Source organism: Rhinolophus sinicus, linkage group LG02 (assembly GCF_036562045.2).
Source record: "Rhinolophus sinicus isolate RSC01 linkage group LG02, ASM3656204v1, whole genome shotgun sequence".
Taxonomy (NCBI): domain Eukaryota; kingdom Metazoa; phylum Chordata; class Mammalia; order Chiroptera; family Rhinolophidae; genus Rhinolophus; species Rhinolophus sinicus.
Window position 1 is genome coordinate 171,772,527 of NC_133752.1, and position 18,937 is coordinate 171,791,463.

Genomic DNA, 18,937 nt, shown 5'->3' on the forward strand with positions numbered 1-18,937 from the left:
AACACATACTGAGCACCTTCATATGAACCAGGCAGACTGGAGATACTGAGGTAAACAAGCCAGACAGGATCCCTGACTTCATGGAGCTTGCCGTCTAGTGGAGGAGACAGATATTAAACAGATGCTCACCCAAATAATTACCTGGTTTTTGATATCAAGGAAAGTTTTCCTGAGGGATAAAGAGATATTTAATCTAGGATCTGATAGATGAGCAAGAGTCAGCCAGGCAAACGGGCAGGGAACAGCATTCCTGGCATTTGTCAAAACCCTGATGGAGAATGAAGTTTGACACCTTTAAGAAGCTATGAGAAGGTCCATATGCTGAGCAGGGGAAGGGAAACTCTAAAATCCTCATCTGATATCTGTCTCAAAGATAGTCCACAGGAGAGCAGGAAACAAGGCAATGCATGTAGGGAAAAGTGTAGAGGGCATCTTTTGGACTTTACAAAGGCCTGCCCTCTATTTTCCTAGTCCTATTCCCCAAAGTCCATATGACCCAGCCCGGATGTCATGACAGCCCAAATGACAACTAATTTTAGCATTATTCAGAGTAACCAAGCCACAGATACATGAAGACACCTCGAGTGTGCTTAGAACATAGCATAAGCTCAATAAATGTCATTTTAAAATTCACCTGTATGAGAGGGACACCTACATAAGTCAGAAACCTATTTGAATGACCCTATTTCATTCTTACCATTTATACCCACACGCTGAAACAGGTTAAACAGGGATCTTATTTGTGCTACTTAAATTAATCCTGATACTGGTTTCTTTCTCACCTCTTGGCATAGCCTTGACACAGATTTGAAGTATCCCATGATTTCAGCCGGAAGTTTTGGATTGTCATGTGACTACAAAGAAACTTTAACCAGGTTGATGTCTCCAGCTAGGAAGTTGATGTACTTCTTGGTTGACTTTTGGGAAAACAATACATTCCCATTTAAACCTTTTTCCTGGAACACTGCATATGTTTTCAAGAATAGTACCGAGACTGAGGAGTGTTTCTGGTAAGCAGAATCTTTCATATTCTCTGGCAGTTGTCACAGAGAGAAGCCATAGACTCATAGCAGGTTACTATCAGATGCACTTTCTATCTTTAACAGCCTTAGGAGTGCATACCAGCCCACTTTCTTACACACAAACAAAAGAAAGGGGCCAAAGGCAACACAGTATCATAAATATAATCAGCATGTATTGCATTTGCAACACTCTTCCTAGTTTTTAAAGTACATTCTGGTTAATTTTTCTTGATTCCTCACAGTAAACCCTTTGAAGAAAAGAGAATAGGTACCATGATCCCCAATTCAGCCATAAGGAAAATAAAAGCCAGAGTTAAAGCTTTCACATTACTGTAAAAGATATGACCCCAGAGAATGTACTTTCTGCCTATACCTACAACAAGTAGTTAGAAATCACTTCGCTCACAGCTTTTCAGAGGATAAGGTAGGGGTAGGCAGAGAACAGGATAATGGGCGCCATTGCTAACATAAAATTGCAAGCGTCACTCCACTCCAGCAAAGGTGGCAGAGAGAATCCTTTGATGGGACTCCTGTCTGTATTTCCAGGTTGCTACTTAGCTCTGCAGTCTCTCTCCACAAAGGTACACAGAAGACTGAGGGATGGCACCACTGGGATTGCACATCTAGGGAACTACAGGAATCTACCCTTAGGCCTCACCCTAGAAACTTTGGGGTGAACTTAGAAGACACATAAGTTCATTTCACACAGGAAGAGAAATGATTCCTATCAACTCTGAATTTTTGTACTGTAGATTCAGAGGTTTCAACTTCTCTGTGATAATGGGGCTGATGTATAGAGCCAAATAGAACCTTCCTTCTGCAAATAGCAGGAAGCCATTATAAAGGACCCGCCAAGCATCCACTATCTATATAAAGATTCCCTAAAACTTGCCCTATACTTTCACTAAATTAGATGACCACAATCCTAGCCAGTGTTATCACATGGTGTATTATCTATTGTGTTAATAGTGGAAATGAATTTTAGATGAACAAGTGCCAGACAGATCTGTAAATAATGAGCAAATGGCATGGAAGTCTGTGAAGAAACTAAGCTGGTTTCTTTGAGTTTCTCTTTTTTCTGTTCTAGGTACCTCAATGCTCTGGAGGCTGGAGTTTCCTATTTTTCTCAGAAACTTAGCTCCAAGGATATGTTGAGAGGAGAGATCGAGTTTCAGGATATCTTAGTGGACAAGAACAGGAAAAGCAATGGTAATGTGACATGAAGATAATGTTTTGCCCACTTCTTTCTAACAGTTACTGCTTCCTTATGAGTCATTTGACAAATCTACCACCAGTTATCATTATTATCTCAATTTATTTTTTATCTTTGGGGAGATCTGTAGTTGCATGCAACTCCATTATATTGTTCTTTTGTTGATTTAAACCTTATTGTCTGAGAGAAATTAGAAAAGTAGGGTTGAGCTAATATATTAACATCATAAAAGTAATGATGATAAAATCCAGCTTTTATAAACCAAAATGTTTTCACTACCCACCATCAATAAACTGGTTTTTAAGTTTACCTCAATCCAATATATTATGGGATTTATGACAATTCCTCAAACATGCTGAACCCTGGTCACCTGGTGACCAAGAAGATATATTTACTGATCTCTAGCCTCAAGCAAAATTACAAAGTAAGCAAAGATTGTATCACTTTCCTTTAATCTCTTTGTATTTCACCTGCCTAATGATCTCCCAGATATAGGCCAAGTGTGAAAGGCTAATGGGATAAAATCATCATCACTAAGTTATTAGGTGATTTGCCTCACTTTCCACAGAATTCTCTTTACAAATAAGAATATATCAGGAGCAAAGGAATCAACTCTGAAAATTTTTCTACAGGAAAATGCTTGCTTGGCAGGATTTCCTGGTATCACTCAAATCATCATCTACCATCATTATTAAGCATTTGCCCAATTAAGAACCTACCACTTGCAAAACATTGGCCAAGATATGAGAAAGAACTATCAAATTATTCATGTCCCTAAAGAGTTTATGATTCATCTGCACAATACAGTATATAAAAAGATCTAATGAAGTGTCCCCCAACTCCTCTTACTGATAAAATCATGCATTTGTGAAGTGTGGCTGCAATTATAGAATCAGATTGGACGCTATCATTAACATCACTCAGACTGAGTTCTGAGTTAAGAAGCTACAAACAAAACCTAAGGAAAGTTGCTTAGGAAAACTTCCTAAATTCTCTTGTAAACTTATACTATATCTTTTTCAACCACTTTACAAATGGTGAAGTACACTTCACTTATCAATGAAAATAGTTTTATAATGACTCCAGCCGGGTGTGATGGAATAAGCACTGAATTGAACTCATAAAACTTGACTATCAGACCTAGTAATCTCCTAGTCATCTACTAGTTCTTTAACCCTTTGACCTCTTGGCTTCGGTCTCCTTCAATCGGTAAAATTAAGTGTATGGACTAGATAATTCTTTTCAAGTTTCCATGCAGCTCTACTCTGACTGTAAATTTTTTAAAAGGAGGGGGATAGTAATTTGAGGAATTGGTTTTAATCTTAAAATATAAACGTAGCATGGACATACTGTATTCCGAGTCAGGCACCTGGCTCCCTCCTTGTCTGTGTGTAGATCATTGTATATTTCTCTCCTTGTCTTGCTCTCTCTCCTCCAGTGATTGTTTTGTGTGGTAAACCGCACTTCCTCAACACCGTCATGGGTGACCAGGAAGTGGCTGAAGACACTGTCATTATTCTGGTGGATCTATTCAAGTAAGTATAATATTCAGAATAACTCTTCTTCTTTCAGAAAGAAAATACTTGAAGGATATCCAGAAGACACATTCTTTTTTCTCTTGCTTTGCACAACTTCATAAGGGGTTCAGTATGATCATAATATTTTAATTTATGTTTCATTCCTTCTTCGTCACACTCTCATTCTTATTAAAGCCTTAGCAGGATGTATTCCTTTGACCTCATTATCATGTCTAAATACCAAAGTTTGATGAAAAACCCATGAAACCCACCTGTCTATTCATCTGCGAGGATCTGGGTCTCCAGCCTGATTTTCAGGTCTTTTTGCAGGCAGTGATAAGTCAACTTATAACCCAAAGTGTGCCATATCTGTGCCCTTCAATTGCTAATGGCCTTTGGTCCTAGATTATTTTTCCTTCAGCCACCTTTGCTATGATGAAAGTTCCAGTTAAATGAGTTTCATTCACACAATTATTCTGTGCCCTCTGTGGCATAGTCACTGGGTAGTGATCTTTTCCTCTGCACTTCTCTGGAACTAAGGAGAGAAAATGCTAGAGAACAGAAATCACTCTTAATCACATCTCCTCATTTCACCACTCATCTTCTAATATGGTGGAGACCCACAAACTAACTGTGTCAAGGTAATATTTGAGACAGATTAAGCTTAAAGAAGGTATCACTCGTGCGCCTGTGCCCTTTGTCCAATCAGCTAGGTCATATGACTTCACTTATCTGACTGAATCATTAATTATTACCTGTCTGTATTCAGACCAGAAGCGATTACTGTGCTAGATCTTTCCCATATTTGCCTAGTCATTTCACCCACACTAAATGTACTTTTCACAATGAAATGGAGCATAGGAACTGCCAGCCTGTTTGACCCCAAGTTGTTCATGAAGATAATTTAATCAATCAACTTAGCCTTTCAGCTGCAGAATACAGGAAGGAGGGCAAGTTATCAACATTCCATTCCTACAACCACATTGATAGCTGCTTTCAATAACTGTTCTTTGCCCTTTGTGAGGCATCCTCAGCATAGCCAGGATGGTGTGACTTTAATTTTACCATATCCTCCATCAGCTGCCAAAGTCCTCCATCGAATGCCTTTGTCACTATTCCTGAAGGACACCTGGTTATGTCTTGAGAGAAAATCATGAGATTCATTTGAAACTAGACATAACTCGGGTTCAAATTCTAATTCTGATACTTCTGGTTCATTTGACTGGTCGGTATTACTTAGTATCTTGAGACTAAATTGCTCATTTGTAAAATGAGAATAAAAATGTCCACTTTATAAAGAAAACTTTGAGGATTAGATGTGATAATATGAGCAAAATATTCAACACAGTTCTCAGTACACAGATGTGTTCACTTACTGAATATTAAATGATGGTTATCTTAGTTATAGCAGTTCAAACATGCTAGATTCTTTGCACACTAAAACATTCAAATGATTAGGAAGCTTAGAAACCACATGATTTGCAGCACAATCTCAGACAGTTTTCAGAGTCCACAGTGTGCTAAGTATTTTTTTGGAGCTGAGCATACAAGGATCAATAAGCGAATGTCAAGAAGTTTACAGTATTAGAGAAAATGTTTAGCTCTTCCATGCTTATGTTTTCCATCTAATAAGTAAATTTAATTCATAATGTTTTTCTCTATCACATCCCAATATCTCTAAACTGTTATGAGCACTTAAGGAAAAAAAAGACTTTCTAGGTATAAACCAAGGGTCATTAAGCCTTGAAAGCAAGCACCAGCTCGCATGTCCAGAACACCCAAAAAATTTCCCTCAAATATATGGTGATGGAAAGAGAACTGACTCTGGGTGGTGAACACACAATGTGATATATAGATGATGTAATACAGAATTGCACACCTGAAATCTATGTAACTTTACTAATCATTGTCACCCCAATAAACTTTAATTTAAAAAAAATCTCCCCCAAAGAAGTAAGTGTATTCTGATCTTCCTTTCCCTTTGTGTATGTTAACCACAGCTGCCTAACTGCTCTTATTCAATTTAGCAGGTATAGAAGAAAATACACCTAGCTCAGAAAAGTAGAAAGTTTTGCAGGTTAGCTGCTGGAAAAATAAAATGTTTTCAACTCTTTCAAGGCTAATGTTAGAGTTTGTGTGAATTGTAGGAGCTGCATCTCTATTTTTGGAGGAATATAGTTTTCACGAGGCACTTGTGCTTTTATCACAGTGACGACTACTTCAAGGACAATGTCACAGCCCCTGACTACATGAAAAATGTCCTTGTTCTGACACTGCCGCCTGAAAATCGCACCTCAAACAGCTCTTTCTCCCGGGATTTATCACCGGTAAGCTTCGTGTGTGTGTGTGTGTGTGTGTGTGTGTGTGTGTGTGTGTGTGTGTTGTTTTCTTTGTCAGGTAAGATATTATTCTACTTTTTGGACCCCAAATTCTAAAATGAACATTTTTTTTTTATTCATTCCAATTCACTCAACAAGTGTTAACTGAGACCAACTATGTGTAATAGCAGGATTCCTGCGATTACAAGTCTTACTATAGGTCACTGTGCTAAGCTCCAGACCTGCGCAGCCATGCACACTTCAGTACCATCAGAATGGAAGTGAGTGTGGGAAGATAGAAGACGCCCTGCTAACTTAGGGGAGGTTGAAGTTAACCAGTGTCAAAGAAATGAAGCTTCTTATATCCTAAAGAAACTTTCTGCTGGCATCCACCTCAAAATTCTACCTTTAGAAATATATATTCCTAGGTTAAGACATTGTCATCTATTGTAATTAGGGTACCCATTGTCCAAATTTGTCCAGGAGAGTCCCGGTTTATTCCTCTTGTCACAGCATGCCATCTGTGTTAGCATTTGTCCCTCAAAAAAAGAAGCTCCAATTGGACTTCAGTCATGGTCATCTTATTACAATGCAGGACCCGTGACTAATACCACATCAGGCTTTGTCAGTCACTGCCCCTTGATGTGATTGGATTTGTCAAACGTAGTCTGCCCTCAGAGACAGTGGAAAGCAGGTCTGAAATGGGAAGAGGAAGGAAGGAGCAGTCCTGAAGATCCTCCGAACAACTTTGTGATGGCAAACAACAGCCAGGCCCATAGAGGTTTAAGGATAGTTGGGTGCCTTTGGGAGCATCACAGTTTTTCCTAGACTAGCAGTTCTAAGCCGTCTGTTTTCCAAGCCTGCCAAAATGAGGGCCTCCAAAATGAGGGGCTTTTGGGTGGGGCTGGGTCTTAACCAGATTCTTTTCATCTCGTGAAATGATGATTTCGGCAAGAGATACAGGAACCATTGAAAGGTGTTTTATTATTCCCTTTTTATATTTTCTAGTATATATACTTTGGGGTGTAATATTCAGATACCACTTGCACAGCTTCTAGACTCTGGCAAAAGTGTGATTCTTCATAGGTGGGTGATCCAAAGTGCCCTAGCTGACAGACTCACTTGGTCTCAGGGAGGCACAGACATTTTAATCCATAGCCCAACTCTGTGAAGACCAGCATACCACTGTTGCAGAGGAGTTTTGAGGCTCTCCTTTACGTTCCCGCCGGCAAACATTTGTGGCCTGAAGTAACACCCACTCAGAACTGTCTTCAAAGCAAGTTCAATGGTATCATCCAATTAAAACTCTTCCTGCCCCTGTCAGGATACTCAAAGGCAGGGAGCTGTTTTTGTTGTTGTTCTCTTTTACTCTTTAATGAAAACATTAAACTACAAGCCAGCATTATTTTTGTATAAAATCTTACAAGAATTAAGAGAATGCTGTATGTTGTCCTTCCTAGTTGAAATAATATATTTTATCATCATGGGAAGTACAATAGTGTTTAGTTACTTCTCTAAAGGCAATGTTCTCAGCTTATTGATCCCAAGAGAAGACAGCATTGTGACACAGGAATAATAAAGACCCCCACCCCAAGGAAATGTTTTCCGAAAGTCCCTTTTAGTACCATCTCTACCATTCCCCCTAATATTCCTTTACCTTTCCAGTCACCCTGCTGATCCCAAGAACAGTTTTGCTACAGGCTCAAGACCAAAATCTCTTTTCTGGAACTCGTTTTAAGATTTTCGTTTCTCATTCAGGTCGTAAATGACTTTTCTCTTGCCTACATGAATGGAGTCTTGCTCTTTGGACATGTGCTGAAGACATTTCTTGAAAATGGAGAAACTGTTAACTCCACCAAGTTTGCTCATGCTTTTCGGAACCTCACCTTTGAAGGTACTGGTCACCTAAGAACAAACAACAGCAACACCTAATTAACACTTTCTACAGAAAGCTGAATAAATATGGATTTTGTGGGTGGACTTTGAGAAGCAAATAAGGGGTTTGGAAATAGATAGAGCAATATATGGAGGCAAACATCACTCTATAAACTTTGAGGGCATTGTTATTGATGACTGGACTTTAGTTTATACTGTAGAATTTAGAATCTTTGGATATCAAAGAAAGAGCACATAGCTGAGGCCCTGTGGTTATGAACAAGCTCATCACATGGCATTTTACACAGTGATGTCCTGACAAAGCTTGGAGACTAGCAAGAAGAGGAATATCTGTGCTTTGACTGGTCCTTCCATACTTCCGTTTCTATCCTTCAGAGATTGGGGGCCCTGTGTTATCCCTCTAACTCTAACTCAAAACCTCTCATGACAATACCACCCAAAATTTCTCAACGCACATCCCTCTGAACTACAGGAATCAACATTCCCTTTCCACACAAGCTCCTATTGAAACTCTTTTCATTTCCCAGATCTCATCCAGATACTATGAAGAAATTTCCTTTTAGATTTAATCTCTGTTAAGAACAAGACCAATGATAATTGAGTTCTCTAGTGGGCCTTAAATCCTTACTCTGAAAAGCCTTTATCCTACTGCAGAATGGGTCTTCTCTTGGCTTTAGAGGACAACAGACAGCCAGCACTCAAGCCTGAGGGCTGCGTCAATGTAGATGGTGTGTGACAATGATAAGAAGAGATCACTTCTGCTCCTCTGAAGAAGCCAGGAAGGAGGGAGAAACAATCAGTTATAAATTTTCCCCTGTGTCCCACGTTCTTTTAGGCACTTTATGTACATTCTCTTTTCCCCCCATTTTTTTTCCAGGTAATATACACATTATATAAAATGTACCATCTTAAGCATTTTTAGGTGTAGTTTAGTGTCATTAAGTTCATTTGTACCATGTGCAACTATCAACCACCATCCATCTCCAGAACTCCTTTCATCTTTTACACTGAAATTCTATACCATTAAACAATAATTCCCCATTCTCCCCTACCCCTAGACCCTGGCAACCACCATGCTGTCTTTTGTCTCTATAACTTTGAGTACTCTATATACATCATGTAAGTGGAATCATACAGTATTTTTGTTTTTGTGACTGCGTTATTTTACTTAGTATAACAACCTCAAGGTTCATTCCATGTTATAACATGTCATAGATTCATTTTTGATAATTTTTCTTTTTTTCTTTTAGCATTTTGAATATATCAACCCACTGCCTTCTGGCCTTCAGATATTCATTTCTTTTTATTTTTATTTATTGGGGTGACAATTGTTAGTAAAATTATAGATTTCAGGTGTACAATTCTGTATTACATCATCTATAAATCCCATTGTGTGTTCACCACCCAGAGTCAGTTCTCCTTCCATCACCATATATTTGATCCCCCTTACCCTCTTCTCCCACCCCCCACCCCCCTTACCCTCTGGTAACCACTATACTATTGTCTGTGTCTATGAGTTTCTGTTTCTCATTTGTTTGTCTTGTTCTTTTGTTGTTTTTGGTTTATATACCACATATCAGTGAAACCACATGGTTCTCTGCTTTTTCTGTCTGACTTATTTCGCTCAGCATTACACTCTCAAGATCCACCCATGTTGTCACAAATGTTCCTATATCATCTTTTCTTACCGCCGAATAGTATTCTATTGTGTATATATATCACAACTTCTTTATCCATTCATCTATCGAAGGACATTTTGGTTGTTTCCATGTCTTGGCCACCGTAAACAAAGCTGCAATGAACATTGGAGCACACGTGTCTTTATGTATAAATGTTTTCAGATTTTTTGGGTAGATACCCAGGAGAGGAATTGCTGGGTCATATGGTAATTCTATTCGTAATTTTTTGAGGAACCTCCACACTGCCTTCCATAACGGCTGCACCAGTCTGCATTCCCACCAACAGTGTATGAGAGTTCCTTTTTCTCCACAGCCTCTCCAACACTTGTTACTATTTGTCTTGTTGATGATAGCCATTCTGACTGGGGTGAGGTGATATCTCATTGTGGTTTTGATTTGCATTTCTCTGATGATTAGTGATGTTGAGCATTTTTTCATATGTCTACTTGCCATTTGTATGTCCTCTTTGGAGAAATGTCTCTTCAAATCCTCTGCCCATTTTTCAATTGGGTTGTTTGTTTTTTTGTTGTTGAGTTGCATGAGTTCCTTGTATATTCTGGATATTAGCCCTTTATCGGAGGCACTATTTGCAAAAATCTTCTCCCATTCAGTTGGTGGTCTCTTTATTTTGTCGATGGTTTCTTAATATGCAGAAGCTTTTAAGTTTCATATAGTCCCATTCGTTTATTTTAGCTTTTACTTCCATTGCCTTTGGAGTCAAATTCATAAAATGCTCTTTGAACCCAAGCTCCATAAGTTTAGTACCTATGTTTTCTTCTATGATGTTTATTGTGTCAGGTCTTATGCTTAAGTCTTTGATCCATTTTGAATTAACTTTGGTACATGGTGACAAATAGCAGTCCAGTTTCACTCTTTTGCACGTGGCTATCCAATTCTCCCAGCACCATTTATTGAAGAGGCTGTCTTTCCTCCATTGTATGTTTTTAGCTTCTTTGTCAAAAATTATCTGTCCATATTTATGTGGTTTTATTTCTGGGTTCTCAATTCTATTCCATTGGTCCATGTGTCTGTTTTTCTGCCAGTACCATGCTGTTTTGATTATTGTAGCCCTATAGTACAAGCTTAGTACTAGTATAGTACTAGGTTATTGAACTTGGTGGCAGATAGTCCCTCATAGTATTCTTGGATGATCCTTTGTATTTCTGTGGTGTCTGTGATAACTTCCCCTCTTTCGTTTCTGATTTTGTTAATTTGTGTCTTCTCTCTTTTTATCTTAGTGAGTTTAGCCAAGGGTTTGTCAATTTTGTTAATCTTTTCAAAGAACCAGCTCTTTGTCACATTAATTTTTTCTATTGTCTTTTTGTTCTCTATTTCATTTAGTTCTGCTCTAATTTTTGTTATTTCCTTTCTTCTGCTGACCTTGGGTTTTACTTGTTCTTCTTTTTCTAGTTCTTTAAGGTGTAACATGAGGTTATTTATTTGGGAGTTTTCTTGTTTCTTGAGATAGGCCTGTAATGAGATAAATTTCCCTCTTAAAACTGCTTTCGCTGCATCCCAAAAATTTTGGTAGGATGTATTTTCATTGTCATTTGTTTCTATGTATCTTTTGATCTCTCCTCTAACTTCTTCTTTGACCCAGTCATTCTTTAAAAGTATGTTGTTTAATCTCCATGTATTTGTGTTTTCCCGATGTGTTTTTGCAGTTGATATCCAATTTCAAAGCCTTGTGATCAGAGAATATGCTTGGTATGATTTCAATCTTCTTAAATTTGCTGAGGCTGATTTTGTGTCCCAATATATGGTCTATCCTTGAGAATGTTCCATGTACACTAGAGAAAAATGTATAGTCTGATGTTTTAGGATGAAGTGCTCTATATATGTCAATTATGTCCATTTCATCTAATGTGTCATGTAGGGCTGCTATTTCATTATTTATTTTCTGTTTGGATGATCTATCCATAGCTGTCAATGATGTATTTAAGTCCCCTAGCATAATTGTGTGTTGGTCAATTTGTCCCTTTAGTTCTGTTGGTAGTTGCTTGGTATATTTCAGTGCTCCCTGATTGGGTGCATAAATACTGATGACTGTTATGTCTTCTTGTTGTATATGTCTTCTTGTTGTCCCCTTTACCATTATGAACTGTCCATCTTTGTCTCTTGTTACCTTTTTCACCCTGAAGTCTGTTTCATCTGATATCAGTATGGCAACACCTGATTTTCTCTGGATACCATTTGTTTGGAGTGTCAATTTCCACCCTTTCACTTTGAGTCTATGCTTGTCCTTGGAGCTGAGATGTATCTCTTGGAGACAGCATATGGTTGGGTTTAGTTTTTTGATCCAATCTGCTACTCTGTGCCTTTTTATTGGTGAGTTCAGTCCATTTACATTTAGGGTGATTATTGATATGTGAGGATTTCCTGTCATTCTATCTCTGGTAAGGCCGTGTCTCCATTGTTTCTTTGCCTTTTTGTTGTTGTGTATTATTTCTGTGTGGTGGTATTCAATGATGTTTCCCTCTGTTTCTTCTTTTATTACAGTATATATTTCAGTTCTGAATTTTTGAGTGGTTACCCTTAGGTTTGTGTAAAAGAAAGTTTGACATTTAGAGTATTCCATTTTCTTCAGCACACTTACTTTCTCCATTCCCATATTCTGGTTCAGGCCTTTACTCTCCCCCTTTTTATGTTTTGGTTGCCACAAATTGTCCCTGTTGGTGGTCGAATAGACTCCTTTAGTATTTCTTGTAGTGCAGGTTGTATATTAGAAAATTACAAAATCAGCTTCTGTATGTCTGGCAAGGTCTTTATTCCTCCTTCATATCTAAAGGATATCTTTGCTGGATATATTATTGTTGGCTCATGATTTCTCTCTTTCAATAGTATGAATATTTGGTTTCACTCCCTCCTGACTTGTAGAGTTTCTGCTGAAAAATCTGGTGATAATCTAATGGGCTTTCCTTTGTAGGTAACCGTCTTCTTTTCCGTGGCTGCCTTGAGGATTCTTTCTTTGTCGTTGATTTTAGACAGCTTCAATACAATGTGCCTTGGAGAAGGCCTGTTGGGGTTGAGGTAATTAGGTATTCTATTTGCTTCTTGGATTCGAGGATCCAGTTCTGTCCACAAGTTTGGGAAGTTCTCATCGACAATTTGTTTGAATATATTCTCTGTTCCCTTCTCTCTTTCTTCTCCTTCTGGTATGCCCATTATTCTTATATTGCTCTTTCTGATGGAGTCAGAAAGTTCTTGTAGAGTTCTTTCATTTCTTTTAAGTCTCAAGTCTCTTTCTTCTTCCATCCGTGTTATTTCCAGGTTTCTATCTTTGATGTCACTGATTCTTTCCTCCAGCTGGTCAACTCTACTACCTAAGCTGGTTATTTCAGTCTTAAGTTCTTCTATTGAGTTCTTAATCTCCAGAAATTCTATTTGGTTCTTTTTTAAAATTTCAATCTCTTTCTTAAAATGCTCATGTTGTGCTTTGATTGTGTCTCTGAGTTCATGAAACTGCCTTTCTGTGTTTTCTTGCATCTTGTTGAGTTTTTTCAGGACTGCAATCTTGAATTCTCTGTCAGGTAAGTCACATATTTCCATACCCTTAAGTTCCTTTTCTGGAGACTTTTCACTTTCTTTCTGAGCTGTCTTGCTGCCTTAGTTATTCATGGCAATTACTGATGTATTATTTCTCTTCCTAGACATCTACAGGAGTGGCTTCTGCAACAGGTTGATATGAAGAGGTCTTTCTTTTGTTTTCCAGTACTTGTTGGTAGAATGTTTTATTTTCTCTCCGACTGCAGCCTTTTTTTTCCCTCCCTCACACGGTAGTGCTATGTTTTCTTTGTTCTATTCCAGCTTCTCACACAATGGGGGGATTCCCTGGGAGACGGGCTTCTCCTCTGTTAATAGTTCACCTGGGTCACAGGGCAGTGTCCGTGTGGGTATGCAGAGAACTTTTGAAGTTCCAAAGCTCTTCCTGCACCAGATTCAGAGCCTGTATGTTTCACAGATTTTCTAATGAGAAATCTGGTAGCGATCTCATTGAGTAGTCTTAGTATGTGACAAATCACTTCTCTCGTGCTGCTTTCAAAATTCCCTCTTTGACTTTGTCTTTTGTCAGTTTTATTATAACATGTCTTGGTGTGAGTCTCTTTGAATTCACCTTACTTGAAGAAATTCACCTTACTTGAGCTTCTTGCATGTTTCCATTCACATCTTTGATCAAATTTGGGAAGTTTTGGGACATTATTTATTACTTTCAATATTCTCTCTACCCCTTTCTCTCTCTTCTCCTGGGACTTCCACAATGCATATGTTAGTCTGCTTGATGATGTTCCACAGGTCCCTTAGGTTCTGTTCACTTTTCTTCGATCTTTTTTGTTTCCATTCCTCATACTCAATAATTGCCATTGTCTTATCTTCATATTTGCTGAGTCTTCTGCCTGGTCTTCTGTCTTATCTTCATATTTGCTGAGTCTTCTGCATGGTCTTCTACACGGATTTTGAATCCATGTAGTGAATTTTTCATTTCAGCTATTGTACTTTTCATTTCCAGAATTTCTTTTTGGTTTCTATTTTCAGATATTCTTTCTCTTTCTTTATATTTTCATTTTGTTTATGCATCATTTTCTTGACTTTATCCATGTCTTCTTTTAGTTCTTTGAACATCTTTAAGATTGTAGTTTTTTTAAATTTATGTTTTTATTAGTTTCAGGTGTACAAAGCAATGTAATAGTTAGACATTTATACCCCTCATAAAGTGATAACCCACCCTCCAAGCTACTACCCCTCTGACATCTTTTATAGCTGCTACAATACTATTGACTATCTCCCCTACGTTGCACTCCATATCCTGTGACTATATATACTTATATATTTAGTCATAGCTGACATTCAATATTATTCTACTTCAGCTCTTCAGGTGTATAGCGCATTAGTCAGGCATCTACACAGTCTATGTCGTGATCCCCCGATAAGTCCAGTGCCCATCTGGCACCTTAGATGATCTTTACATTATTGATTGTATTCCCCATACTGTATTAACTATCAATTTGTATTTCTTAATGCCTTCACCTATTTCACCCTGACCCGAACCCCATTCCCATCTATCACTGTGATAGAGCTAGTACCTATCCGGCACCATACCTAGTTATTACAATATTATTGACTATATCCCTTATGGTATAACCCACGTTCCCATGACTGCTATATAACACCCCATGTGTACTTCTTAATCCCTTTCACTTTCACCCATCCTTTACCCCCCTCCCATCTTAAAGAAGTCCCTCTAAGATTCCTTATAATACTGGTTTGATGGTGATGAACTCCATCAGCTTTTTCTTGTCTGGGAAGCTCCTTATCTGTCCTTCAATTCTAAGTGACAGCCTTGCTGGGTGGAGCAATCTTGGTTGTATGTCATTGCTTTACATCACTTTGAATATTTCCTGCCACAGCCTTCTTGCCTGCAAAGTTTCTGTTGAGAAATCAGCTTACAGTCTTATGGGGGCTCCCTCATAGGTAACTAACTGCTTTTCTCTTGCTGTTTTTAAAATTCTCTCTTTGTATTTAAACCGTGTCATTTTAATTATGATGGTGTTGGCTTCTTTGGGTTTATCTTGTTTGGGACTCTCTGTGCTTCCTGGGCTTATATGTCCATTTCCTTCACCAGGTTAGGGAAGTTTTCTGTCATTATTGCTTCAAATAAGTTTTCAATTCCTTGCTCTCTCTCTTCTCCTTCTGGTACCCCTTTAATGTGAATGTTGGAATGCTTGATATTGTCTTGGAGGCCCCTTAAAGTCTCCTCAGATTTTTGGATTCTTTTTGCTTTTTGCTTTTCTGGTTGGGTATTTTTTGCTATCTAATCTTTCACATCACTGGTTGGATCCTCTGCTTCATCTAATCTACTGTTGATTCCCTGTAATATGTTCTTTGTTTCCATTATTGTATTCTTTATTTCTAACTGGTTCTTTTTTATGGTTTCCATCTCCATTTTTATGCTTCCTATCTCTCTGTTGAAGTTCTCCCTGAAATCACTGAGCATTTTTACAAACCGTGGTTGGAACTCTGTGTCTGATAGATTGCTTAGATTGCTTATCTCCATTTCGCTTCATTCTTTTTCTGGAGCTTTGTTCTATTCTTTTATTTGGGACATGTTTCTTTGTCTCCCCATTTTGGCTGTCTCCCTGTGTTTGTTTCTATGTATTAGGTAGGGCTGCATGTCTTCTGGTCTTAGTAGGGTGGCCTTATGTAGTAGGTGTGCTGTGGGGTTCAGTGGCACAGTCTTTCTGGTCACCTAAGCCACATGCTCCAGCTGTGTCCCTTGTGTGGGTTGTGTGTGCTGTCCTCTTGTAGTTGAGCCTTGGTTGATAATTGCACATCAATGTGAGGGATTGAACTTTGGGTTCACTTGTCGTGAGGATAAGATGGTAGCTTTAAAGCCTTTGTCTAATAGATCCACCATCAGGTCTTTTTCAGGGACAGTTTCTGTTACGTCATTTTTTCTTTTGAATGGGCCATACTTTCCTGTTTCTCTGTATGCTTTGTAATTTTTGTTTGTTGTTGAAAATTGGACGTTGAATATAATAATGTGGTAATTCTGGAAATCACATGAGGAATAAGAAATTCTTCCCTGGGAAATTCCCCATTCTCCCCTGGGGAATTTCCCATTCCCCAGAGTTTGATGGTTTTTTCTGTTTTTGTTTTTATTGTTGTAGGCTGTCTCTATGCTGAGGATCAGCCTAAGGTATAAAACATATGGCCTTCTCAGGTCTTTTCTGAGCTTCTGGCCTCCCTGGGCATGTTCCAGGACTTTCTAATTTCCCCCATATTTGCAGTTGCTTGAATGTCCTTGTTGTCAATGTCTGACTCTCATAGAGGTAAAAGAGAAAAATGAATGAGGTAAAATGGGCATTAGCCCTTTACCCCCTGAAAGTCGTATCAGCAGAGGAGATAGGGTTTGCAACAATGGGGCGCAGATACAACAACAATGGCTGCCATGTCTTTGTCTGCACCTCTGTGATCATTAGTAACAATCAGCAATCAGAGCACACAGATCTCCAATATCTGGAGGACAGGGTCTTTCTTTTTTGTTCACCCTGGTTCCTGCAAGCTGTGTGCGATCTGCTCCAGGAACACCTGCACAGCTGTCTGCCACAGGACTGAGGCGTGGAGGAATAAGTAGCTGCTGCTCTGCTAAGAGCTGAAATGGACCAAAATGAATCACAATTGACCATCTAAGCCTTCCCCCTTGAAGTCGCAAGAGTTCAGTAGAACTCAGAGTTCCAGAATATTTACATCAGACAGATTCTGCCAGTGCAATGAGTGTCTAAGTGAGGAGACAGATTTCTGGTGCTTCCTACTGTACCATCTTCTCAGAATCCCCTTATGTGCGTTCTTAATTTTATCATATCCGTAATCATGGTCAAGCATCTTAATGGCCATTCACACAGGCTCAGAGCCAGGAGACATTTGTTTATGTCCTAGTTTAGCCACCTACTAGCTGTACAAGCTGGAGCAAGTTATTTAAATCTCAGCCTCAGATTTCTCATCAATAAAATGGAGATAATAGCTTCTGTATCATGGTATTTCAAGAAGAATAAAATGATAAATGCATATAAAGCAGTTAGCATAGAGCCTGGTATAGTAAACACAAAATAAATATTAGCTATTCTGTTGAACCATATGAAATTGCTTATAGTTGATCCTTTTTTTTTTTTTTTTTTACCTAAACAGCCATATCATAGGTTTATCCCATACTGCTATTATTTCATAGATGAGAAACTAAGACACAGAAAACTTAAGTAATTTTCTCAATGTCTTCACAGTCAGTAAGCAGTAGTGAAGGGATGTTGATCTTCTTACAATCTAAGTTATATTATACAGTGACATACACATTGTGATAATAGTTTAATAAATATTCTTAGCAAAAACTTCTCACTAATAATCAGGGGTTGACTGAGTGCATTTAGTGCCACCGTAAATGCAATGAAAAAGATTTTTCCTTTTCACTAAATAACATCTCTCATAAATATCTCCTTCAGAGATCTCAGGGCCAAGAACCAATCCAGATACCCTCAGATTAGATCATTTAGGTCAATACTTTTTCAGTAAAATAAAGCATTTTGAACCTATTTTATGTCCTGTATCAGGATCTAACTGGTCTTTCAGTCAAGAAGTTAACAAAGGCCTCTAACTCTTTCTGATTTTGCTCTAGGGTATGCGGGTTCTGTGACTTTGGATGACTGTGGGGATATTGACAACACTATGGTCCTTCTGTATACCGATGTGAAGACCAAAAAAGTATGTCGACTTCTTATCAGGAACTTGGGGTGAAGTGACTGAATGTGGAGGGATAATTGGGAGGCTAGTAATAGTGAAGGAATTAGATAAATTATGTTTAGAAACTGGAAGTTAGTTTACTTCAGATTCACAATTATGTCCCACTTGGGGCAGTATTCCTTAAACATTTTGACCCATGGAATTTTTATTCAGAATATCGCTCTATTTACTATATTTAAAAAAATACCCTCTAGGATACATTCATATGAAGACCAGATTATCGATGGGGTACCAATGATAAGATGACACTTCTCTCCTAAAAATTGTTTATTCATTTCCACAACTAAAATTTTCAATGAAACATTCCCTGTTCTCTCCATCTGAACTCACACGAAAATCATTACCGTAGTTGTAATCCTGTGGCACATATAAACAGCCCTATAATGTTATGCTTTTATGCACATTAATATGTCTTTTCTCCTCACTTACAAAGTAGGTTCTTTAAAGAAAAGGAGTGAGTCTTACCTCTACATGTCTCCAGTGCTTAGCTTCTTATCTGGCATATAGTTGATCAGCATTTCATTTTAAAACAAAACATCTGTCTTTATGTCACCCAAAGTTGTACCTATCACAAACTACGAAAGCCACTATTATAGCCAATCAAATGATCAGTAGAAGGCTTTTGTATTTATGGGGTTGGGTCCTGACATAACTAGAAATCTAAGACAAAAAGTTATTCATTTTAATGTGATTTTGCAGTGTGAGCATTATGACATTCTTAATCATATATTGAATATATATATTGATCCAGCTTTGTAAAAGATAACTGTAGTGGAAAATATGGAAAGGTAGAGAAAAATGCCCAGATTGAGAAAGTTAAACCAGAAATTCAGGTGCAGCATTTCAGAAACATAATCCAAAAAATTCAGTTACTATACTGGACCTTTAACATAATGCTATATTTAGCATACAGTCCATGGGAATACCTTAAAATAAGATCCCCTCCATGCTTTAGTTACTAGCAGCAACAACAAAGTAACTACATTCCCTTCTAAGTTATTTG

General features: G+C 38.1%; 1 protein-coding gene across 1 annotated transcript in view; it reads left to right on the plus strand.

The window, feature by feature from the left end:
- Window positions 1-18,937, plus strand: part of GUCY2C (guanylate cyclase 2C) — a 69,551-nt gene that overhangs the window by 10,735 nt on the left and 39,879 nt on the right. Inside the window, exons 4-9 of the mRNA XM_074325985.1 lie at window positions 795-1,010; window positions 2,110-2,231; window positions 3,674-3,770; window positions 5,962-6,079; window positions 7,829-7,964; window positions 17,810-17,895. Of these exons, the coding sequence (XP_074182086.1) occupies window positions 795-1,010; window positions 2,110-2,231; window positions 3,674-3,770; window positions 5,962-6,079; window positions 7,829-7,964; window positions 17,810-17,895 (775 nt within the window). The remainder of the gene's footprint in view (window positions 1-794; window positions 1,011-2,109; window positions 2,232-3,673; window positions 3,771-5,961; window positions 6,080-7,828; window positions 7,965-17,809; window positions 17,896-18,937) is intronic.